Below are 26,297 nucleotides of genomic sequence, written 5' to 3'. Positions count from 1 at the left end.
CACACGTATGCCAGAGTCGACATGTGTTCGAATCCGGCCCACTGCCCTTTTACTCACCCTGTCTTTTCAACACTGTTTTATCTCTTCAATTAAAGCTCAACAATTACAAAAGGAGTGGGACTGGCCCACTGCTTAAAAAATACCTTGCTACAGAGGTACAGAAAATCGCCTATACTCTATCTGGTCAGACTCCTAAACGAAAGCAGATTATATTTTTTTACAAAGACATCAAATGTATTGTAAAAGCAAAGTAACACAGTGTTTTAGAGACAACTCATTCTAAGAACATGTAATAATGCTGGTGTTGGTAGGACTGTCGCTGACCTTGTAATGAATTTTAGATAGTCATCTGTCTGCCTGTCTGCTCATGGTGGCCAGGTCACTGAGTCGAGAGACCCCCGGTGGCAACAAATACTGTTGCACACTGCCCGTGATGTCATTTCCTATATATCTTGCCTTGGGCACAGCTGTCCATCTCTGGCCAATTTCTATGCCCAAAGGGAGGATGACTCGCCCCGCGGACCACACACACTGTCCATCTGTTTAGGAGTGTCCTTCAACTAATTGCCAGGTCTGATGGATTCTCAATTCAGGATTCACGTTTAGACGATTCTAGCCGTGGTCAGTTTCAGCTCTAAGAAAGAGGTATAGAGAATTGTGTTGATCCCTTTCAGCTCCACTTTGGAGTTAGCACCGAATCGCTAACTTGCTAAGACGGTAAAGATGTGAAGGAGCCATGTCGAACTTGACAATATGTTTGAATTAAACCTATCCGCTAGCTTTATGATACCTGCCTTAGTGCTCATACTTTAACTACAATCATGATAGAGGTACGACTAGCTTACTAGCCAACTATCGTACACACAACAGAAAATAACATTTGCCAAGGAAAGTTTTGCACAGAACTAATAGCTATGCGAGCATGTGGGTCTTTCCACGAATAGAGTGCCTTTTGTGTCCCTTTGATATTTTAAGTAGAAATTGTTCACCATAATTGTATTTTTTGTCAGGCCTGTTATATTAAAGGATGGGCCCTTTAAATGCCCACAATATGGCCAGAGCTTACGCATGATGTTGCACAACGTTTTAAGTCAATAAGTCATTGTTTTAGTCAAAGTGTGATATATTTGGGCTTGAAATGACAAATCCGAATTGCCCACTTTGTGCAAATCCGTGTGAATCTGGGCTCTTTTCCTATGATGACATACACATTCTTTTCAGCCTACGTTTTCTTACCAGGGCTGGATTTTATTTGAATGTTACCACCCAGCAGTTATTCCTCTTCGTGACTGAGACAAGCCAAACAGCCTTGTGTCCACTTGGCTGCTTCAGCCATGGAGCAAATTAAAATAGAGCGCACATGCAAATGTATGGTAGTAGGTCCCAGGCGCACTGGTTTGTGTCAAGAACTTCAACGTTGATGGGTTTTTCACGCTCAACAGTTTCCCGTAATCCAGTTTCCACCATCCAAAGGACATCCAGCCAACTTGACACAACTATGGGAAGCATTGGAGTCAACATGGGCCAGCATCCCTATGGAACACTTTCAACACCTTGTAGAATCCAACACATTTAGGCTGTTCTGAGGGCAAAGGGGGGGGGGGGGGGGGTGCAATTCAATATCAGGATCGTGTTCCTAATGTTTGGTATACTCAGTGTTTATATCTGGCCATATATGTTGTGATAAGACAGCATTTTGTCAACTCCCTCCCCCCAAGATGAATGGTTTTGACCACTAAAGTTTTGCTTCACTACACGCTTCACTACTTTGATTGGTGTAACGTTAGCTAGAAACCACGAGTGTCAATCCAGATAATGAAAAGGCACTGGCGCAAGAAAATGTCATTTGTCGTGTGCATGATCATGAGCAAAGTCATTGTAGCCTATCATTTCACTTCCCCTGAGAGAACCATGAGCCGGGGCTGACTTGGCTTTGCTGTACCGCAGCCGAAGACTGCCAACCGTCTGCCGAACCAAAGGTTGGACTGTGTCCATTACAATGTAGAAAAACGCAAATCAACTATCTTTCAATAGTTACAGTGCCTTTGGAAAGTATTCAGACCCCTTGACTTTTTCCCCAAAAAATTTGGTTACAGTCTTATTCTAAAATTGATTAAATTGTTTTTTTCCCTCATCAATCTGCATAATGACGAAGCAAATTTGAGAAAATGTTGATAATTTATAAAATAAAAAAAAACATATATCACATTTACATAAGTATTCAGACCTTTTGTTAAAGCAACTTTGGTGCGATTACAGCCTCGAGTCTTCTTGGATATGACGCACACCTGTATTTGGGGAGTTTCTCTCATTCTTCTCTGCAGATTCTCTCAAGCTCTGTCAGGTTGGATGGGGAGCATCGCTGCACAGCTATTTTCAAGTCCGGGCTCTGGCTGGGCCACTCAAGGACATTCAGAGACTAGTCCCGAAGCCACGTTGCGTTGTCTTGTTTGTGTGCTTAGGGTCGTTGTCCTGTTGAAAGGTGAACCTTCATCCCAGTCTGAGCGCTCTAGAGCAGGTTTTCATTAAGGATCTCTCTGTACTTTTCTCTGTTCATGCTTGCCTCGATGCTGACTAGTCTCCCAGTCCCTGCCACTGAAAAGCATCCCCACAGCATGATTCTGCCACCACCATGCTTCACCGTAGGGATGGTGCCAGATTTCCTCCAGAAGTGACGCTTGGCATTCAGGCCAATCTTGGTTTCATCAGACCAAAGAATCTTGTTCCTCATGGCCTGAGAGTCCTTTAGGTACCTTTTGGCAAACTCCAAGCGGGCTCTCATGTGCCTTTTACTGAGGAGTGGCTTCCGTCTGGCCACTCTACCATAAAGGCCTAATTTGTGGATTGCTGCAGAGATGGTTGTCCTTCTGGAAGGTTCTCCCATCTCCACAGAGGAACTCTAGAGGTCTGTCAGAGAGACCATTGGGTTCTTGGTCACCTCCCTGACGAAGGCCCTTCTCCCCTGATTGCTCAGTTTGGCTGGGCAGACAGCTCTAGGAAGAGTCTTGGTGGTTCCAAACTTCTTCCATTTAAGAATGATGGAGGCCACTGTGCTCTTTGGGACCTTCAATGCTGCAGAAATATTTTGGTACCCTTCCCCAGATCTGTGCCTCAACAAAATCCTGTCTCGGAGCTTTACGGACAATCCCTTCGACCTCATGGCTTGGTTCTTGCTCTGACATGCACTGTCAACTGTAGGATCTTATATAGCCTATAGCCTTTCCAAATCATGTCCAATCAATTGAATTGACCTTTAGAATATATGCACATTTTCTCTAACACTAAGTATACTAATATGTGTACATAAGGAAAGTGAAATCTTATAGTTATTCATTTTATAAATGGATTATTTATACTTGTCAAGCCTTACTCATACAGTTTTGTTGAATAGGTAATGCAAAAGGCACTTCATTTGTGGAATGACCCCTGTTTTGTATTTGTTTTCTTCTACTATAATTACTATTACTGATTTCAGAAACAACTTTTTTTTTCTCCAGTCGTTTTCACTGAGTTCAGGTATACATCCCAGTTATACTATTTACCTCATGGAATACAGGGAACACACAATACCTGCTAAACAACAAAACTGTTTCAGATCAACAAAATACTCTCAGTGCGAGGGCGCTCACTTTACAAAATGAAAGTCAGCTCCCGCTTACAAAAGTCACTGCTGTGTCACTGTTAACATACAGTATTCCATGTCATACAATAATAAGGGCCATATTTCTCCTCCATTAATATGTGACACGTGCAGCCAAAGTGTACTTTGAGAGGACACAGAGAGAGAGAGTGAGAAAGGCAGATAGAGGGAGAGAGTATGGGGGATAGAGACATGACCGCCCTCTAGCTATAGCTTCTCGGCTTGTTTATTTGCTAAAGGGGTGTGGGGTTGAACATATGGTATGCTAAAACATGGACTTGTAGTTTGGAAGGCCACAGGACCCCAGGGAGTAGAGCTGAGGGGGCCTGGGTGATTGGACCCTGTCTCCCTCCATTCCTCCCGCTTGGCTAGCCAGGGCCAAGGCCGCCTCTACTCTTGCTCAGAGAACCAGAGCCATAGCTGCAGTCTCCTCTCTCTACTAACTCCCACAAGCCCCCGCCCATTGCCCGCTGCTCCCCCCCACCCCACACCGCTGCAGGTAACACCCAGGAACAGGGGGTTCGCCGGGGGGCTGAGGCAGAGGTTGCAGCTGGGACATACACTGACACCATCCAGGCTTCTTGTTCCCAAGGGTGTGAGGGCAAGAGGTGGCATCGCACTGAGCTCTGGTGCTAAGGGTAGAAGGGCATGGTCATGGACATGTTGGTGGTGCTGTATCCCCTAAAGGCTACAAGATATTTGGTGAGCATTACAACTGTATGTGAGGTAGACTAGTGTAATACGATCACGGATATCATTTCTCGTGGACAGATGCACATAACATAAATGGTAGTAGCATCTTTCGACAGACTGTGGGATGCGACGACTAACGAGGAACTTTGTTCTGGTAAACAGATTTTTCGTCACAGATCATTTGAACAAATCACGATTTCGCAGGTGCTCGCATATTTAGAATTTTGGAAGGGGAGGGGACTTTTGGCCCATAGACTTGCCTGAAACTCGTTGAGTTTCCGTTTTAGAGGGGTGAAGACTTAGCGTGTCACGTTAGTATATTTTCTAACACGTCTCCCCTCCAGAACTTAATTGAGCATCTGATGCAATTACGTAAGATTTTAGTTGGGTGTCCGAGATTATCATACATATAATGTGCCTGTGGTTTGGGAATTCAATATGTACAACCTAGTGATATTTAATGAGTGCATTGCCAGTATGTTTCATTTTGGAAGTAGCAAAGGAGGATAGGATGCACACGTAAAAACATTTACCTTTGAATTCAATATCAACTCACGGCTAGTGTTTCGGCTGCTGGGCCTTTTTCAAGGGATGCTGTTGAGAAGAAACTCAATGACATTCATAGCCAAATCAGAAACTAACACACAGGCATGCAGTATACAGATCAGTGCATTTAGATACACACACTGCACACACACACCCTCCAGGTCATTGTGTTTACGGACTCACAAACTCTCTGGGATCAAGCTGTTAATGTAATGTATTCACCTACCCTGCAATGATGGGCATGCACACACACATACAAGCACACACACGCATCCTGTAGGTCAGTGACTTTATGGGCACACACAAACACTCACATAAACACACACACACCCTGCAGGTCAGTGATTTGACTGACAGGTGCTTTGATGCTCCATGACAGGATCTGCTGCTTCCCTTCATTTCCACTTCCTTTTCCCCCATCAGGTGACACCCCCACAGGTGCCACGACAACCGAGACCCCGCCTCCTCGGGGTGTGGATGGGGGGCAGCTGGTAACCGTGGGTGGAGACTGACACGATGAGCTGAACCAAGAGACGATGCACCAGCTGCTTCCCATCACTGTCTGACAACACAGGAGCAGTGAGAGTCAAGTCCATGTCTCTGTGTCTCTGGACAATGACAGATATATCGATGTCACTCGGAGTAATACTAACAGTTAACTTTGTCTGTTATACAATGGTTGACTGACATCTCAATCAAAAACAGAATGATAGTTACCTCTCTCTTCACCTATTCCAATGGAGGGTCATGTAAACTGTGTTTATCTTGTATTTTGTATTTTGTATTGACTCAGGAGGAATAGAAGGGCATCAATATCTGGAGAGAAAAAGAAACCAGTCATAAAGTCAGTCATGACTGCACTTTGACATTTGCCCTTTTTAGGGGTAAACCAAGCTCACTTCAGAGGCTGATTTTTTTTTTAAAGTTTGGACCGTGTCCATCACTCGTCTGCCCTCCCTGGTATAATTGTGTGAGGGCATTTGAGTGGAAAACTGAAAATGTCTCAATCCTCCTGCTTCATGCTCCCAGGGCTGTTCGCTTCCTTCACTCCCACTACAGCCTGGTCTCATAGACGAGACGTAACATTGTAAACTTAAATTGGGGACACTCAAATTAGTATGATATGATATGTTACGTTTGGTATGGTTACATAAGACAGAAGGTCACTTAAGGCAAAAACAAAAGTAGGGTAGTTGGTCAAAATCAAATCACATTTTATTTGTCACATACACATGGTTAGCAGATGTTAGTGCGAGTGTAGCGAAATGCTTGTGCTTCTAGTTCCGACAATGCAGTAATAACCAACAAGTAATCTAACAATTCCAAAACTACTACCTTATACACACAAGTGTAAAGGGATAAAGAATATGTACATAAAGATATATGAATGAGTGATGGTACAGAGCGGCATAGGCAAGATACAGTAGATGGTATTGAGTACAGTATATACATATGAGATGAGTATGTAAACAAAGTGGCATAGTTAAAGTGGCTAGTGATACATGTATTACATAAAGATGCAGTAGATGATATAGAGTACAGTATATACGTATACATATGAGATGAATAATGTAGGGTATGTAAACATTATATTAGGTAGCATTGTTTAAAGTGGCTAGTGATATATTTGACATCATTTCCCATCAATTCCCATTATTAAAGTGGCTGGAGTTGAGTCAGTGTGTTGGCAGCAGCCACTCAATGTTAGTGGTGGCTGTTTAACAGTCTGATGGCCTTGAGATAGAAGCTGTTTTTCAGTCTCTCGGTCCCAGCTGTGATGCACCTGTACTGACCTCGCCTTCTGGATGATAGCGGGGTGAACAGGCAGTGGCTCGGGTGGTTGTTGTCCTTGGTGATCTTTATGGCCTTCCTGTGACATCGGGTGGTGTAGGTGTCCTGGAGGGCAGGTAGTTTGCCCCCGGTGATGCGTTGTGCAGACTTCACTACCCTCTGGGTCAGGGTGGATGGGTAGGCATATAAGGCAAACGTCTAGCAACCCAAAGGTTGTATGTTCAAATCTCATCAAGGACAACTTCAGCTTTTTAGATACTTAGCAACTACTTTTTAACTACTTTGCAACTAGCTAACCCTTCCCCTAACCTTAACCCCTAGCCTAGATAATGTTAGCTACCTAGCTAACATTGGCCACAACAAATTGGCTTCGTAACATATCATACGTTTTGCAAATTCGTAACATATTGCACAAATTGCAATTCATAACATATCATTGAAATTGTAATTTGTAACATATCAAATCAAATGTATTTACAGTGCTTTGCGAAAGTATTCGGCCCCCTTGAACTTTGCGACCTTTTGCCACATTTCAGGCTTCAAACATAAAGATATAAAACTGTATTTTTTTGTGAAGAATCAACAACAAGTGGGACACAATCATGAAGTGGAACGACATTTATTGGATATTTCAAACTTTTTTAACAAATCAAAAACTGAAATATTGGGCGTGCAAAATATTCAGCCCCTTTACTTTCAGTGCAGCAAACTCTCTCCAGAAGTTCAGTGAGGATCTCTGAATGATCCAATGTTGACCTAAATGACTAATGATGATAAATACAATCCACCTGTGTGTAATCAAGTCTCCGTATAAATGCACCTGCACTGTGATAGTCTCAGAGTTACGTTAAAAGCGCAGAGAGCATCATGAAGAACAAGGAACACACCAGGCAGGTCCGAGATACTGTTGTGAAGAAGTTTAAAGCCGGATTTGGATACAAAAAGATTTCCCAAGCTTTAAACATCCCAAGGAGCACTGTGCAAGCGATAATATTGAAATGAAAGGAGTATCAGACCACTGCAAATCTACCAAGACCTGGCCGTCCCTCTAAACTTTCAGCTCATACAAGGAGAAGACTGATCAGAGATGCAGCCAAGAGGCCCATGATCACTCTGGATGAACTGCAGAGATCTACAGCTGAGGTGGGAGACTCTGTCCATAGGACAACAATCAGTCGTATATTGCACAAATCTGGCCTTTATGGAAGAGTGGCAAGAAGAAAGCCATTTCTTAAAGATATCCATAAAAAGTGTTGTTTAAAGTTTGCCACAAGCCACCTGGGAGACACACCAAACATGTGGAAGAAGGTGCTCTGGTCAGATGAAACCAAAATGGAACTTTTTGGCAACAATGCAAAACGTTATGTTTGGCGTAAAAGCAACACAGCTCATCACCCTGAACACACCATCCCCACTGTCAAACATGGTGGTGGCAGTATCATGGTTTCGGACAGCTTTTCTTCAGCAGGGACAGGGAAGATGGTTAAAATTGATGGGAAGATGGATGGACCCAAATACAGGACCATTCTGGAAGAAAACCTGATGGAGTCTGCAAAAGACCTGAGACTGGGACGGAGATTTGTCTTCCAACAAGACAATTATCCAAAACATAAAGCAAAATCTACAATGGAATGGTTCAAAAATAAACATATCCAGGTGTTAGAATGGCCAAGTCAAAGTCCAGACCTGAATCCAATCGAGAATCTGTGGAAAGAACTGAAAACTACTGTTCACAAATGCTCTCCATCCAACCTCACTGAGCTCGAGCTGTTTTGCAAGGAGGAATGGGAAAAAATGTCAGTCTCTCGATGTGCAAAACTGATAGAGACATACCCCAAGCGACTTCGCAGCAAAAGGTGGCGCTACAAAGTATTAACTTAAGGGGGCTGAATAACTTTGCACGCCCAATTTTTCAGTTTTTGATTTGTTAAAAAAGTTTGAAATATCCAATAAATGTCGTTCCACTTCATGATTGTGTCCCACTTGTTGTTGATTCTTCACAAAAAAATACAGTTTTATATCTTTATGTTTGAAGCCTGAAATGTGGCAAAAGGTCGCAAAGTTCAAGGGGGCCGAATACTTTCGCAAGGCACTGTATATAGCCCTTCGTACATCAGCTGATATCTCAAAGTGCTGTACAGAAACACAGCCTAAAACCCCAAACAGCAAGCAATGCCGGTGTAGAAGCACGGTGGCTAGGTAAAACTCCCTAGAAAGGCCAAAACCTAGGAAGTAACCTAGAGAGGAACCAGGCTATGAGCTATGAGGGGTGGTCAGTCCTCTTCTGGCTGTGCCGGGTGGAGATTATAACAGAACAAGATGTTCAAATGTTCATAAAAGACCAGCATGGTCAAATAATAATAATCACAGGCAGAACAGTTGAAACTGGAGCAGCAGCACGGCCAGGTGGACTGGTGACAGCAAGGAGTCATCATGCCAGGTAGGCCTGAGGCATGGTCCTAGGGCTCAGAGAAAGAAGGAGAGAAAGAGAGAATTAGAGAGAGCATACTTAAATTCACACAGGACACCGGATAAGACAGGAGAAGTACTCCAGATATAACAAACTGACCCTAGCCCCCCGACACATAAACTACTGCAGCATAAATACTGGAGGCTGAGACAGGAGGGGTCAGGAGACACTGTGGCCCCATCCGATGATACCCCCGGACAGGGCCAAACAGGAAGGATATAATCCCACCCACTTTGCCAAAGCACAGCCCGCACACCACGAGAGGGATATCTTCAACCACCAACTTACCATCCTGAGACAAGGCCGAGTATAGCCCACAAATATCAGCGCCACGGCAAAACCCTAGGGGGGCGCCAACCCAGACAGGATGATCACATCAGTGACTCAACCCACTCAAGTGATGCACCCCTCCTAGGGATGGCATGAAAGAGCACCAGTAAGCCAGTGTAATAGGGTTAGAGGCAGAGAATCCCAGTGGAAAGAGGGGAACCGGCCAGGCAGAGACAGCAAGGGTGGTTCGTTGCTCCAGAGCCTTTCCATTCACCTTCACACTCCTGGGCCAGACTACACTCAATCATATGACCCACTGAAGAGATGAGTCTTCAGTAAAGACTGAAAGGTTGAGACCGAGTTTGCGTCTCTCACATGGGTAGGCAGACCGTTCCATAAAAATGGAGCTCTATAGGAGAAAGCCCTTTCTCTAGCTGTTTGCTTAGAAATTCTAGGGACAATTAGGAGGCCTGTGTCTTGTGACCGTAGCGTACGTGTAGGTATGTACGGCAGGAACAAATCAGAGAGATAGGTAGGAGCAAGCCCATGTAATGCTTTGTAGGTTAGCAGTAAAACCTTGAAATCAGCCGTTGCCTTGACGGGAAGCCAGTGTAGGGAGGCTAGCACTGGAGTAATATGATCAAATGTTTTGGTTCTAGTCAGGATTCTAGCAGCCGTATTTAGCACTAACTGAATTGTATTTAGTGCTTTATCCGGGTAGCTGGAAAGTAGAGCATTGCAGTAGTCTAACCTAGAAGTAACGAAAGCATGGATTAATTTTTCAGCATCATTTTTGGACAGAAAGTTTCTGATTTTTGCAATGTTACGTAGATGGAAAAAAGCTCTCCTTGAAACAGTCTTGATATGTTCGTCAAAAGAGAGATCAGGGTCCAAAGTAACGCCGAGGTCATTCACAGTTTTATTTGAGACAACTGTACAACCATTAAGATTAATTGTCAGATTCAACAGAAGATTTCTTTGTTTCTCTGGACCTAGAACAAGCATCTCTGTTTTGTCCGAGTTTAAAAGTAGAAAGTTTGCAGCCATCCACTTCCTTATCATATGGACATATCATATCATATGGAATGGATGATGGACATCCACAAATAAATACATACCATACGAAACATAACATACTAATTGGAGAGCAGATTTACATTTACTATGTTACGTCTACCCCTGAGTCCAGGTTGCCCTCTAAGGGCCTTTCACCTTTAAGGAAGACAGGATGTCACTGTCACTACCGACTGAACTCAACGGTAGGCTCAGATGGATCTGTCAGCAGCAAAATGACTGGGAAGAGTTTCCCCATGCTTCCCCAGAGCATTCCAAGGTATAGCGAATATACATAGGAGATGTTCTACGAGTCTTTACACTGTTTTTAATGTGTTTATACTACAATATCTATCCAATCTTTTGGCAAGAATGATGTTGACCTGTTATGGATTTAAGAGCCGTGCAAGGAAGCAAACAATGTGAGTGGTATTTTAGTGTAAACGGCAACTATGTTTTTGACTGGGTAACACATTTATGGTGTGCTGTACACAACTAAAGCAACTTGCACAACCTACTTTTAGACACTGGATCGTGATATGTTATGATACATACAACCATTATGTATTACCACATAATTAGCTCGATGAAACTATTTCAAGCCTTTGTTAGCTACTGATTTTCTGTTAAAACTAATATTAACATTAAATTATATACCGGAGGAACAAAGAAAGACACCAAAGGCATTTGGTGGCTGTGTGTTGGTAGAGCAGGGGATGGATGTTAGGAGTTGATCTCCTTTGAAAACAACGGGAAGGAAGAGGGACGGGCTGTTCAATAATTGATTGTGGCTGAGAGCGATATGAGTTTACTTAATGTGCCTGGCAGCGCAGGGCTAAGAAAGGAGCTGTTAGCTATTCCACCTCAGGCCCTAAACCCAGGCACTGGAAAAGGGAAAAAGGCTTGAGGACTGAACACTCACCTGGGCAAGAGGTAGGTCATCCGTTAGTGCAGCAACTATTACCCATCCTCCACCCATCTTTCCATCCACAATCCATCTTGTGTGTATATGGAGAGCCTGTGTGCTTCTATGTCATGAATGTGCGCATGTGCGCGCTTGCATGCCCGTGCGTGCGTGTGTTCGGCAGGGGCTGCACAGCTGGATCTCCCCAGCAGCGGTGTTGTAGCTGCCCCCAGGTTCCTTTCTCTAAGTCTTAATAGAGTGCTCCTGTCAGCCTCCCCAGATGCCTCTCCATAAGGACACTCACTACACCAGCACAACTCTCTCAACTCATGTCTACTTCTCATTGGTACATATCTTTACAGCTCTGAAGCAATCTCAACTCCAGACGTGAGCCAAAAGCCTAAGCCAAACACTACGATGGCTGTTTGGGAAGACACACTAAAAAAAGTGTGTTTCAGCTGTACACTAAACACGGAACCTATACAATTGTAAAATATCGCAGTGAAAGATGAAGATATTAGGCAATAGAACCATGGGACTAGATCCAAGAATTCAAGATACAACTGCACACATAAGATAGTGGAAACACATACCCCCTGTCTCGCTCCCTTTAGTGTAGAAAAGCTGTGAGTTCAGCCATAAAGAGGTTTAAGGGGATAGGAGATGCTGTATACATTGAGTTTTCTACAGTGCCAGACAATGTATAGACTTGGCCTTAGTTCAACATGGGGACCTGACACCCCCTCCCAAGTGTCCCCACTGTTGGAGGAAGAAAGTCTCTCTTTCTCTCTCTCTTTCGGAAAACTGACATCGCCTCCCAAGTGGAAGCAAAGGATCTCTCTCTCTCCTCTCTCTTTCTCTCACTCCCTCTCTCATTTTCTCCCTCTTCTCTATCTCACCCTCTCCTCTCGTTCCTCCTGATTTGCCAGACATCCTCTTCCCTCTGCTGTCACATTTGGTACAGATGGTTAGGCCCTATGGAGTGGCCTGTCAGTCTCCATTTGCCCAGCGCAGTGTGACAGCGGGCCTGATGGCTCGTGAAGGGCCCCCGACTCCCCCAGACACACGGACACTGACATTTTCTCAAAGGGGCCCGCACACGCCTCCACACAGCCAGATACTGTAGGAGAGAAATGAAGAGAACCTGGAGTTGACTCTGAGCCAGCCACAGGCTAGGAGAGAGAGAGAGCGAGGGAGAAATAAAGAGAGAGAGGGATGGGTGAGAGAGAGAGGGCTGGAAACAGGAAGTTGGGATGGGAGTCAAAGAAGAGAGAGGGAAAAGGAGAAAGAGAAATAGAAGGGTTGAGAGAGAGAGAGAGAGATGGACAGGTCTGAGCTGTCAGATAAGGCACGCATCAGTCATTGCCTGTGGATGTGATCTCACAGCTCACGTCAGTAACCTATCCAGTGCCCCTGTGCCACTGCACTAATCACTTCCCTGGGAGGCTGCACTGAGTCGTGTATCAGGCAGCCCGGCCGGCCAGGCAGCGTGTGTGTGAGGCCAAGCGGAGGAGAATGAGCCCCCGACCACCCTCAGATGCACTTCCACCTGACATACCCCTGTTTACTCATACACACAGTCCGTACACAATCATACACACACACACACAGTCAAACTCAGTAGATACACACACAGGCAGAGTGTCATATGTACATGCGTGTGCATGCATACACATACATGGACAAATACAACCACAAACAGACTTATTTTAACTATAGATTATGGCCAAGATCTTATATTTGTTATGATTAATGCTATTTTAACAAATTGTTTATTAATATGGAATTTATCTGAAATGGAAAAACCTCTAAAGAGAAAAGCCTATAACCACAAAACTGAGAGCATAGTCAAATCAACAAGACCAAATGGAGAAAAAAAATCATAAAAACGAGGAAAAGTAAGAAATGTTGATTCTGACAAGTAGCCTATTGTCTGTTTGTCTCAACGCAGCAGCAAAGATTCTCTATTTTCCTATCTCTCTCATGCGGAACGATTTGACACATAAACTGACAGATGTGGAGAATATCCCTACGCGAAGGTTGACAGCTTTGTTTCCCGTCTTATCTCGTTGTTTAGCTCCCCATTCATTTCACCTTTCTCGTTGATATTGTTGGGATTTTAACGTTTACTTTTAATCTATTGTCATTGACAAAGACTGTCACTTTCCACCAATTTCAGCATCGTACCGTGACGATGAAATCTTCCTTTGAACTCCAATAGAAATAACAACAACAATGACATTTAGATGTTAGCCTATCATATTTCTGATATTAAATGTTGGGGAACATATTAACCTACATTTAAAACATAAGGTTATGCTTTGGCTACAGGGTGTTTTGGTGGTCGGCCCTTTTATATGTTAATAAAGGCTAATAGTTTTCAAAAGCCATGATATTGAAATATGCAGGAGTGTGGCTAAACCACCGGGTAAAAGTTATGCATGACTGAACTAACAAGAACAAACCAAACCACAACTTCTGCAGGCTATTAGAACTCTTAACCAGAATGCGGTCTCTTGTGTATAATATGCATTTATTATGAATGAAATATGTCTACACTTGACAACGTCCATCCAATATGAGGGTTTGTCTTTCAAATATGTCCATGATAAGCTCGTTGGAACAGAAAAAAACGTGTCTATCCATGACTATAGGGCCTATGTTTAACCATAAGCATTGCCATTGTCACCTGGTTGTTTTAAAATAAGAATATTCTTATTATATGAGAGCGCTAACAAATAGTAGAATAATTCCCGACTTGGAGGTAACTTTTAACATTGAAGCCTATAGGCTATGATGTGTGAATGAAAAGACTCCTGAAATAATTCGGTCAAACAAGTTTTGAGATCGAGCATTACCAGGCCTCACTTGGAAACCAACAAGAAATTGTAAAAAATTCAAACAAAATAAAAAATGCATTCAATTTGCACCGGCTGACTAGCCTACCTACAGTCTACCTCAAATTAAACGTTGTACCAACCTTTGCCAATACTGTCAAATCCGTTTACTGTATCCTTGCTGCAAGGTAGACACCACATGTGACATTACCGGGTAGGAGGGAGGATGCTGTATTGTAGTGCCCCAAGGCAATGCTCCTAGTCAATATATATCTCCCACACACTCGCTCTCACGCTCCCATTTGAGCAGGATATACGCTGTCTGCTTAGTAGCCTACCGATAGACACAGAGAATTGACAGACATAAACACACCACGGACACACATCAGGTAGGAATACCAGATTTATTCCCTAATTTCAGATACAATATGTTGTTTAATTCGTATGAGTTGGTTTTCATTTAGTAGACTATGAATATTGGGCTTTGCAGTTGAGTCGTGTTAATGTTTGTAATTGTTTATAATTGGTCCACAGACACCGTTGTCCATGGGGGAAACAACGCAATGTGTTCTGTTATTTGACATGCATGGAATGTGTGAAAATGACATGACAAATATTTATAATATTCTATTACTATATCATTCAAAATAACAGCCTATTCATTTTAAGATGATGAAAATGTCTCACGGAATTATTTCATGAACTTTTTTTAATACACAGACGTTCATTACTTTAGGCCAAAGTGTTACTTTATACAGATTTTTTTTATATTTATTTCCGAACTAAGGTGAACATTTTATTTTAGGCCTAATTATGAATGAACTATTTCACAAGGGAATAAGCTAGCTAATTGTTCGGATGCAAGACTGACCATTTCTAACACTGTGATAACATGGGTTTAGGCCTACTATCTATCAAAGTCTAATTTAGGACTGAAATACAGATCTTTTTTTATCTTTTTTTAGAAGTGTAGAAATAAATGTGTTATTTGATTTGATATGCATGACAACAGCTGCATTTGGATATTGAATGTTTCTCAATATCATCCATGGGAAATCCTTCTGCATCTCCCAAAACCTGAGAGGAATGCGATGGTGTTTGACTTGACGTATTTATTAAATAGGCCTATATCACTTTTATATTCATTCAATAAATATGACACACAAGATTCGTACAAAAAAAATCTACGTCAAACACTCTTATATCTTCTGTCATCCGCTCCTTCAGGACCTTCTCCTTAGTTCAAGTTGACAGAAGACATTGGATCATCGCTCAGTTTTCACTGCAAGCCACCATCTTAGGTAAAGTCACATTTAGGCTCGATTTTGAAAAAAAAAAAAAAACTGTTATACTCTCTGTATATAACTATAATATAGAGAGAGTAAATAGAAAGGATGATTCCACACTCTATAAAATGCCATTCTTTCCTCTCTGTGAGTAGCCGACAGATCAACACCTCATATTGGTGCCATTTGACACATTTGCCCCCCTTCCCCCATCCCATCCAACGTTATCGGTTTTGGTTGTTATTGCATGAACTTGTCAATGCTTTTAGTGAGCCTTCTTAATTGAAACAATAGATGTTGAAGCTGAAGCGATTAGGCCTGTCTGATCACAAGCCCCTAAAAGCTTAAAACAAGACCGGAGGGCCTGGATAAGGGAAAGGTGGGGGGCAGAGGCCCACAGAGTCAGAGGGGGTAGAGGGCATGGTGGCCACTAACAGTGTTCAGCAGTGAAAAAATCTAAAGGAAAAATTATTTGTATTGATTAGTTCCTAATAGCAGCTGTTAGGCTCCATTATGATCTCAGGGGCCAGGTCAGAGCCTCAGGGGTAGACAAGTGAGCCAATCACATGGGCCGATGCAAACGGGCTAGTGTCTGAGGGGCCAATTGGGGCCTGTGTTAAAGGGAATTTTTGTCATCCCTCTCGCATTACAGATATTGCAGTGAAGTCCAGGTCAGTTTCTGTCGATCTGTCCTCACAAGGTGTGATGTGTGAAGCGATGGTTTAGTAAAAGTTTATAGTGTTCTTAAACAAGTCTTCACCACCAGGGATCTCAGGGGAGAAGCAAGAAGAATGATTCAAGTAATTAAAAGGAAAAAAAGCGGGTGTGTAAAGTTGATTTTACCTCAGCCCGGACCCCGAAACATCACACAGGCTTTCATCCGTGAACGGCCTCAGGAAAAATACAAAATAAAAGCCTCACAGAAGGGTCTTTTAATCTGAAGAGCGACGCTCTCTCTCACTCTCTCACTCGCTCTACCCACAGGGCTAACCCAGCGGCTTGGCTCACAGTGGAGAACGATTACGTTTCTTTCTCCCTATCCCATTGACTTTAGCTCCCTGTCCCCCACTCAAAAAAAATTACAATAAATTGTAGGGGAGTGTTTGTAATTGGTTTAAGGGCGTTATTGAAAAGGTTCATTAAACTAAAGTGATTGTTATATTGAAATATGGAAGAAAGTGGTGCTCTGTTGAGATAATTAGACAGAATACTGATATTCTCTTGTATTTATGTATAAAAACTCATTGTGAGACTGAATGGTGCATACAATGATGGTATTTGAATCAGCCGCATCAGATAATAGGGTAGGTGAAGTGTGTAAAACCTGATTTAGATTTTTGACGTGAAAACTAATTTGACATTTAGTCTGCATGGTTCAATTGTTTTGTTTACCTTTGGGGATTGTGAGCTACCGTCATTATATTATAGGTCAGATGTTTTGTCATTACTTAAATATCCAACAAAAATTCTGAAATAGAGAGCGAAAGGAGTTGATAGGAAAGTCAGTCATTTTTATTTTATAATAAATTTAACCAAACAGTTAAGAACTAATTCTTATTGACAGCCTACCGGGGAACAGTGGGTTAACTGCCTTGTTCAGGGGCAGAACGACAGATTTTTACCTTGTCAGCTCAGTGATTCAAACCAGCAACCTTTTGATTACTGGCCCAACGCTCTAACCACTAGGCTACCTGCTGCCACATTGGAGTGTATAATTTCACTAAAGGAAACTTAATTCATCTTTAAAAATATTGTAATGTGCCGAATTTAGTCCACTGGTTCATACATTTAAAAACTTTTTTTTAAATCCTGATAATGTCTGATTACATTACACACACATTAGTAAATAGTTCACACATTCACTTAAAATATCCACCAAAATACACACAGGGAACACTTTATTTTATGGTCCATTATTTACCTGATATTTATTTTAAAAATATAGCAAAAACATTTCATTACCTAATAACCACCTCTCTGTGTCTTTGGGATTCATTGAAAAAAGTAGCACCAGCATCAAATAGTACCAATTGTATTGAATGTTTTCAGTACCAATTGTATCCCAAAACGTTATATTTGTTACCATGTAATTTTCCAGTAAATTCCAGTTGTAATAGATATGCGAGATGTCCCGTGAAAGGGTATATTAAACGTTGAGAACACCATCCCAACTCCAAAAGCACAGAAGTAGAAGGGAAAGACAGAAGCGGGCGAGAGGAGAGCAGTTGAACTTGGTGCGATGCGCCCTGACCCAAATCCCAGCCCTGGCACTAACGATGCCCTATGGGCGTGACGCCAGGCTCTCATTAAGAACCAGGGCACCCCCTCCCCCCAATGCCCGCCGTCTACAATCCTCACCCTGGCCCGCTGCACCCCTGGCCGGCCTCCAGGGGCCCAGAGCCCATGTAGCCAGGCCATGGCTGTGAGTAAAGCCCCCTGCACAGGTGCCTGTTTGCCCCCCAGCCCTGGGCCCTGGGCCCTGCTAGTGCCTGGTGCTGCACTGGAAATAATGAGTAGCGGCAGGTACAGTGAGAACAGAGCAGCGTGGGCCACCCTGCAGTTAGGTTAGTGGCAACTCAGCTCAGCAGCTCGGGTAGACAACGCATGAAACACTCCCATAGATACACATATGCGCATGCTGATACATGGCCCCCTATGCACATTCACATACTCTTAGCACACAGATACAGACAGACTCAGAGAAATGCATGAAGATGAATATACTCAGGCCTCCTGAGTGGCACATTGGTCTAAGGCACTGCATCCCTGTGCCACCAGAGATTCTGAGTTCAAGTCCAGGCTCTGTCGCAGCCGGCCACAACCGGGAGACCCATGGTGCGGTGTACAATTGGCCCAGCGTTGTCCAAGTTAGGGGAGGGTTTGGCTGGCAGGTATGTCCTTGTCCCATCGCGCACTAGCGACTCCTGTGGTGGGCAGTGCACGCTGACATTGTCACCAGGTGCACAGTGCTTCCTCTGACACATTGGTTAAGGAATGCCCACTTAACCCAATGCCCTGGTTATGTGGGCATTGTGTCAAGAAGCAGTGCGGCTTGCTTGGGTTGTGTTACGGAGGACGCACGGCTCTCTACCTTTGCCTCTTCCGAGTCCGTACGGGAGTTACAGCGATGAGACAATAGGGGAGAAAACGATCTGGAAAAAATATTATAATATTAATGTACTCACCATATGCTCTGCAGTGTAATTCTGACAATCTAACTCCATTCTGCTATTTCTTTCTGGGACTTTATTCAAAATATTGATTGACTTCTTTTGGAAAAAATGTGTTAAATGTATTCATTTGACTTTTTAAGTTATAATTCCCCAAAATATGTATCTTGTGTTCCACAGCTCCTGCCCACCTGGATCCCAGCTTGAGGAATATTTCTCAACAAATAAAGAAATGCAATACATCTAGCCTGAGAAGGAACGAGAGACTGTATCCCTACACACTTTCTCATACCTTCTCCTCAGAATAACCTGCATTGTGAGCACAGAATCATTCAGCACCATGTCCAAGGAGGGTCACGCGTGCAAGGTGACCTCCGTGTGCAAGCACAAGGAGCGCAAGCCCAAGAAGCCCCACTACATCCCACGGCCATGGGGCAAACCATACAACTATAAGTGCTTCCAGTGCCCCTTCACCTGCATGGAGAAGTCCCATCTCTACAACCACATGAAGTACAGCCTGTGCAAGAACTCCCTGTCCCTGCTCATTGAGTCCGACTGGCCGTATAAGAAGGGCAACCTGCTGCACCCAGACCAGATCCGGCCCCTTCAGCAGGCACATTGCCTCCGGACCGTGGCTGGGAAAGAGGAGCCCGAGCCCTCCACAGGGACCGAGGAGAGGCCCCGGCAGCGGCGTGCAGTGGAGGAGGACAGAGACAATGGACAGAGTCCAGCAGGAGAGGAGGAGAGGGGACAGGGAGAAGGGGCTGAAGTCAACGGGATGACCAGAGAGAGCTCCAATAACAGGAATTCTTCAGAAGGGACAACCAAGAGAGCAAGTAAGGGGCCTGAACCTGAGCTGCTGATGGCCGATATGTTCTCTCTGGAGGACCAACTTCTGCGGGCACGTACTGTGGAGGTGGAAGCCCAGCTGAAGCACTACAAGTTGTCCAAGACGTGCCTGACAGCCCCCGGGCTGCTGTCGGAGCAGTGGCGTCTGCTGGCCACCAGCCAAACCAAGGCCAAATCCGAGGGTGCCCAGCCTAGAGTGGGCAGCTCCATCCCTTGCTACCCTCTTCCACCTGGCCTGGTGGACTACCAGGATCCCACGGGACTCAACCTGTCTGTCCTCGGGGTGGGCTACCCCCTGAGCCCTAGCCTCTTCTCCTATGTGAACTCAATGAACGCAATCCCCACGCCTACCACCAATGTTAATACCCCAACTCATGCGCAGCTAGCCCAGCTCCCCTTCCTGGCGTCGGCCGCTCAGCTCATGCAACCGGCGTCCGGTGCACACCACCCCGCCGAGCGGAGCCTCCTGCCACCCCACTTCTACTACCCCTTCCTCTGTGAGCATGCCTTCGGAGCAGCCTCTGCTCAGAGTGACATCAGCAAGGGGCTTAAGACCTCCGTGAATGGCCTGGAGCCCAACTCCAGTTACCAGCCCAAAATCAACTTGTGGAAGGTGCCTGCTCTGAGGCCAGGTACCCCTACCACCTCCCCTGCCGCCTGGGTGTCCCCCCAGAGAGAGTCACCAGACCCTTCCTACAGGACAGGGGACAAGTTTGAGGCTGCAGCCAAGGAGGGGAAGCCAAGCTGGGGCCTCAAGAGGACAGGGGCCACCTTGGGGACCCACAAGTCCCCTGTGGAGAAGAGGCCAGCCCTTGGATTCACCCTGGACCTCCTCAAGAACATTCACAAAACCAAACCGACAGAAAAGCTCCTCCACAGCAGGTAAGATCCTACAGATCCTACTATTTAAAAATTTTTTTTTGCTTTTTAATATTTGACTATTTATTTTTTGTATTTTCATAACTTTTTCTATATTTTCTTCTCTGAAATCCCAGATTTCTAAAATTCTTCTTGGGTCTCTCCATAGTTTTACGAATGCTCAGTCTGAAGCCCAGCCAGCAGAGCAGTGGTACACAGATCTCTCCGCAAGCCCAGTCAGTGATTCGCCCTCTCTGCCGCGTTGTAGAAGACCCAGCAGCCGGGACTCTACCACTGGCCAAGGTACGGGGGAGGCATCTTCAGAACCAACATCAGCTGCTGCCCTCCTCAGCGATCTCTCCAAGGCTCTACAGGAGTACCAGGAGGCTGAACGCAAGATCGCCCACTTGGAGAAAGAAGACCTCCCTGCTCAGGGACACCTATGGGAACACCTGAACAAGATCCGCAGCGAGCTCTCCCACATTCACCATGCACTGGAGAGGGCAGCTCGCCAGAGCGAAGGACCCCTGGACCTCTCGGTCAAGAAGGAACACCCTGGAGTGACCAATGTGGTTGCCACTGGCGACCAGGGCCTCGGGGGGGCCTCACTTAAAGATGATATTACCATGGAAACCGAGGAGGAAGACGAGGAGACCAAGGAGAGGGACGAAGAGGAAAAGGAGAACGAGAGGAGGAAGGAAGAGATGAAGGCTTCGTTGGAGAGTCGCAAGCAGTCTTTGGACGTGCTGATCAAGATGAGTCAGGTGGGGGTGAAGACGGAGGTCCTATCCTCAGGAGGGTTGGGGTTGAGGCCCAGCCAGGCGGAGGGTCTCTGGCCAGGCAGGACCACCAAGTGTGAGGCTGACTCCAGCGTGCTGCTTTGCCCCGATGGACGGCCCCTCGCGGTCTTCAATGACTTCCCCACCTTCTCCACCAAAAACTCCAAGAGGCCCCCGTCCATCCAGCAACTACGGGAACCACAATGTCCGCCAAGCCCCTTGACCACAATAGACTCCTAAACCTCTCCTGAGAAACTCAATTTCCCAGCTTGCCACACACCTGAAAGCCCTCCTTAAGACTACACAGTAGCACTATTTTATTTTGTTCATGCACTCCCAGACTCTTAGTGTCCAGGCAAGCGCTTACACCACTAATGTACTTTACAACACCACCCCCATCTCCCCATAAAGACGACAAGCATCGTACCTTCAAAAAAAGGGGCGAATGAAGAAGTGGCTGAGAAGAAGTGACATTTAACCTAAGACTTGTACCCTCAATCAGTTCTCCCTATTAAAATGGTGATTGTTGATACAGGATTATTTGGAAAAACTATTCCAATGGGCAGTAGCGATGTTTGAAATGAAAGACTTGTTATGTGACAAAAAATGTATTTGCACTTAAAAGAGTGACTGCAGAACACATAAAAACCTTGTTTTAATATCTAAGGTATGAATTCTCTTACAATTCTGTCCCAAGTTGAGAGACAGTCCTTTGAACTGGTTTGTACATATTGTAATTTATTTGATTGATGTAATCAAAATGAATTAAGAAGTAAATGTTATGTTTTATATTATGTCTTGTTTGATTGTCTTATGTGTCTGATTATACCATTGCACTGTACATGTCCATTGTACATGCCTATATCAAATGCACTTTCATTTATTTGAATAAACAAAGAAATATTGTCGTAGAAATTGTAGAGTTTTGTGCTGAGCCTTTAGAGTGAATGAGTGTTTGCAGGGGCGCAACTTGGTTTTAGAAGTGGGGGGATCATAATTATGAAGAGGCGACTCCGGGATGCTGGCCTTCTAGGCAGAGTTGCAAAGAAAAATCCATATCTCAGACTGGCCAATAAAAATAAAAAATTAAGATGGCTAAAGAACAGCGACACTGGACAGAGGAACTCTGCCTAGAAGGCCAGCATCCCGGATTCGCCTCTTCACTGTTGAGACTGGTGTTTTAATGAATCTGCCAGTTCAGGACTTGTGAGGTGTCTATTTCTCAAACTAGTGTACATCTAATGTACTTGTCCTCTTGCTCAGTTGTGCACTGGGTCCTCCCACTCCTCTTTCTATTCTGGTTAGAGCCAGTTTGCGCTGTTCTGTGAAGGGAGTAGTACACAGCGTTGTACGAGATCTTCAACTTCTTGGCAATTTCTCGCATGGAATAGCCTTCATTTCTCAGAACAAGAATAGACTGACAAGTTTCAGAAGAAAGTTCTTTGTTTCTGGCCATTTTGAGCCTGTAATCGAACCTACAAATGCTGATGTTCCAGATACTCAACTAGTCTAAAGAAGGCCAGTTTAATTGCTTCTTTAATCAGAACAAGTTTTCAGATGTGCTAACATAATTGCAAACAGGTTTTCTAATGATCAATTAGCCTTTTAAAATGCTAAACTTGGATTAGCTAACACAACGTGCCATTGGAACACAGGAGTGATGGTTGCTGGTAATGGGCCTCTGTAGGCCTATGTAGATATTCCATAGAAAATCTGCCGCCGTTTACAGCTACAATAGTCGTTTACAACATTAACAATGTCGACACTGTATTTCTGATCAATTTAATGTCATTTTAATGGACAAGAACATTTATTTTCTTTCAATAACAAGGACATTTCTAAGTGACCCCAAACTTTTGAACAGTAGTGTATATATTTTTTTATCCGGTCGGATAAACACTATAAACAGCCTACCCAACCGCTCAGAGGCGTACGCATGGTCCTAAAGCACACCGTTTCCTCGTTTTGTATCACATTCCAATGATAAAACTGGACGTCCTCAGTGAAATATTGCACCCCTGAGTGATTGTGTAGTGCCTTTACACTGTGATAAGTGTAATAACTTAGAAATATACAGTTATATTTATTTAGCAAGAGCAGTTGGTATTCTACAACATTTTTCATATAAGTAATTCCCTTTCAAATCCATGAAAGGTAGTGGACATGTGCATATTTCTGGAGAAAGGAGAGATTATTGGGAGGCAACCATGGTCTTTCCTAATGCATAGTGGCATGGCCTCTGTAGCACTCATGTATCTTCTCTGACATGGCAGGATGAACAACCCATGCTAAAGGTGAAGTGGCTCCCTGAGCTAAACCGTCAGCAGCATCAAGGTCACCTGTGCCTGGGTGCGCCTGGGCCCCCCTTCAAAGGTCAGGGCCCCAGGCTGGGGCTCCAGATAGGTTGGGAGAGGGCTACCTGTCAACCCCTAGGATGGGTGCTCAGCGCTGGGCTACCCTGCACTCCCCTGCCCCCTCTTCTCTACCCCTCACGCCTGGTCACGACAGAAAAGGTTATCTGTCAAGACCCCGAAGACCCCCAAGACCCAAAATGGTGGCTCTTTGGTCACGATGAAGAGGTCAAGGTGCCACACAAATTCTGTCTACACATCATTTGGACGTAAATAGGATAAGTCTCTGTAGACCCAGGGTCGCAGGAAACAATCACACACGTCTGTAGACTCACTTGTGAACCAAGATGTCCGGAGAGGAGTACTATATGACACAAGTATAACAGGTAATAGGCCAAAATATTTGGTCTATTTTACTTTTATTGAACTTCAAACCCTAAATCCATTCTCGGCGTTGTAAAGAGAATTTAAACATATTGCTACCATAGAATAAAACACCATCTACTTGGTACTTCAGCACTAACTGCACAACTGACATCTTCAATAACAAAAGGTTACTTCATCATCTCTGTGGACAGGCATATAAATTACAGCACACTCTGAGGACACTGATTTGGGTTGGTTAAGAGCACCCTCTTGTGGACAAATGATTTATTAACTTGACCCTTACTGTGACCCTCCTCAACAGGGATCCTTCAGAAAGTTTTCATGTCCATGATGAGGAAGTGAAAACATGTTTTTAGACATTTTTGCAAATGTATTTGAAAATGAAATACAGAAATGTCCATTTACATAAGTATTCACGCCCCTTTGCTATGACACTTCAAATTGAACTCAGGTGCATCCAATATCCTTTGATCATCCTTGAGATGTCGTTACAACTTGATTCGAGTCCACTTGTGGTCAATTAAACTGTTTGGACATGATATAGAAAGAAACACACTTGCCTATATAAGATCCCACAGTTGACAGTGTATGTCAGAGCAGAAAATATCCCATGAAATCCAATGAACTGTCCGTAGATCTCAGAGATTGAATTGTGATGAGGCATATATCTGGGGAAGGATATTAAAGTGTCCTTTAATTAGAGTGTTGAACACTTTCCAGAGCACACTGGTCTCCATCATTGGCCGTCCAACCAAACTGAGCAACCGGGCAAGAAGGACCCAATGACCACACTGACAGAACTACTGAGCTCCTTGTCTGAGATGGGAGAACCTGCCAGAAGGAAAACAGTCTATACAACACTTCACCAATCTGGGCTTTTTGGGAGTGGCCAGACAAAAGACACTCCTGATTAAAAGGCACATGACAGCACGCCTGAAGTTTGCAAAAAGCCATGTGAAAGACTGAGAGCATAAGGAAAAAATATTCTGTGGTCAGATGAATGCTCTTTGGCCTGAATGAAAAGTGCTATGTCTGGAGAAAACCAGGCACAGCTCATCACGTCTAACACCATCCCTAACGTTAAGCATGGCGGTGGCAGCAAATACTTGATAAGAACCTTTTCTGCAGATGGTTAAATAAAGGTCACACAGTATTTATTGGTAGTCTTTAAATATGTGTAAACAATATACAGTACCAGTCAAAAGTTTGGACACACCTACTCATTAAATTCACCTACTCATCCTCTTAAGGATCGGACCCTTTTTTTCAAAATGACATACACAAATTTAACTGCCTGTAGCTCAAGCCCTGAAGCAAGGATATGCATTTTCTTGGTACCATTTGAAAGGAAACATTTTGAAGTTTGTGGAGATGTGAAAGGAATGTAGGAGAATTTATCACATTAGATCTGGTAAAAGATAACACAAAGAAATAAAACATTTTTTTTTGTACCATCATCTTTGAGATGCAAGAGAAAGGCCATAATGTATTATTCCAGCCCAGGTGAAATTTAGATGGCAGAAGTGTATGTGAAAAGTTTTAGACTGATCCAATGAACCATTATATTTATGTTCAAAATTTTGTATCAAGACTGCCAAAATGTGCCTAATATGTTTATTAATAACTTTTCATGTTCAAAACTGTGCACTCTCCTCTAACAATAGCATGGTATTATTTCACTGTAATAGCTACTGTAAATTGGACAGTGCAGTTAGATTAACAAGAATTTAAGCTTTCTGCCAATATCAGATATGTCTATGTCCTGGGAAATTTTCTTGTTACATTCAACCTAATGCTAATCGCATTATCCTATGTTAGCTCAGGGGACCCACCAATGCTGAAGAAGGATTTAGTAATGACATCAAAACTATGAAATAACACATATGGATTTAGTAATGACATCAAAACAATAAAATAACACATATGGAATCATGTAGTAACCAAAAAAGTGTTAAACAAATCAAAATATTTTTTATATTTGAGATGCTTCAAAGTAGCCACACTTTGCCTTGATGAAAGCTTTGCACACTCTTGGTTCTTGGTCACCTCCCTGAGAAAGGTCCTTCTCCCCGATTGCTCATTTTGGCCAGGTGGCCAGCTCTAGGAAGAGTCTTGGTGGTTACAAACATCTTCCATTTAAGAATGATGGAGGCCACTGTGCTCTTGGGGACCTTCAATGCTAAATAATCTTTGTTAGTACCCTTCCCCAGATCTGTGCCTCGACACAATCCTGTCTCGGCAGTCTACAGACAATTCCTTCGACCTCATGGCTTGGTTTTTGCTCTGACATACACTGTCAACCATGGGACCTTATATATACAGGTGTGTGCCTCTCCAAATCATGTCCAAACAATTGAATTTACCTCAGATGGACTCAAATCAAGTTATAGAAACATCTCAAGGATGATCAATG

At 43.8% G+C, this 26,297-nt stretch overlaps 1 protein-coding gene across 1 annotated transcript; it reads left to right on the top strand.

Annotated features, from left to right (window-relative positions):
• The first annotated feature begins 18,846 nt into the window (after positions 1–18,846).
• prr35 (proline rich 35) lies at positions 18,847–22,041 on the top strand. The gene is made up of 2 exons (XM_031799760.1): positions 18,847–20,391; positions 20,537–22,041. Exons 1-2 carry the CDS (start codon positions 19,001–19,003, stop codon positions 21,384–21,386), a joined length of 2,241 nt encoding a protein of 746 aa, XP_031655620.1. The 5' UTR covers positions 18,847–19,000; the 3' UTR covers positions 21,387–22,041.
• Positions 22,042–26,297: the final 4,256 nt, after the last annotated feature.

The sequence above is a fragment of the Oncorhynchus kisutch genome, linkage group LG20, assembly GCF_002021735.2.
Source record: "Oncorhynchus kisutch isolate 150728-3 linkage group LG20, Okis_V2, whole genome shotgun sequence".
In the NCBI taxonomy this organism is placed as follows: Eukaryota; Metazoa; Chordata; class Actinopteri; order Salmoniformes; family Salmonidae; genus Oncorhynchus; species Oncorhynchus kisutch.
Note: the sequence above shows the minus strand (reverse complement) of the source record. Positions and strands in the feature narration are given on the sequence as shown.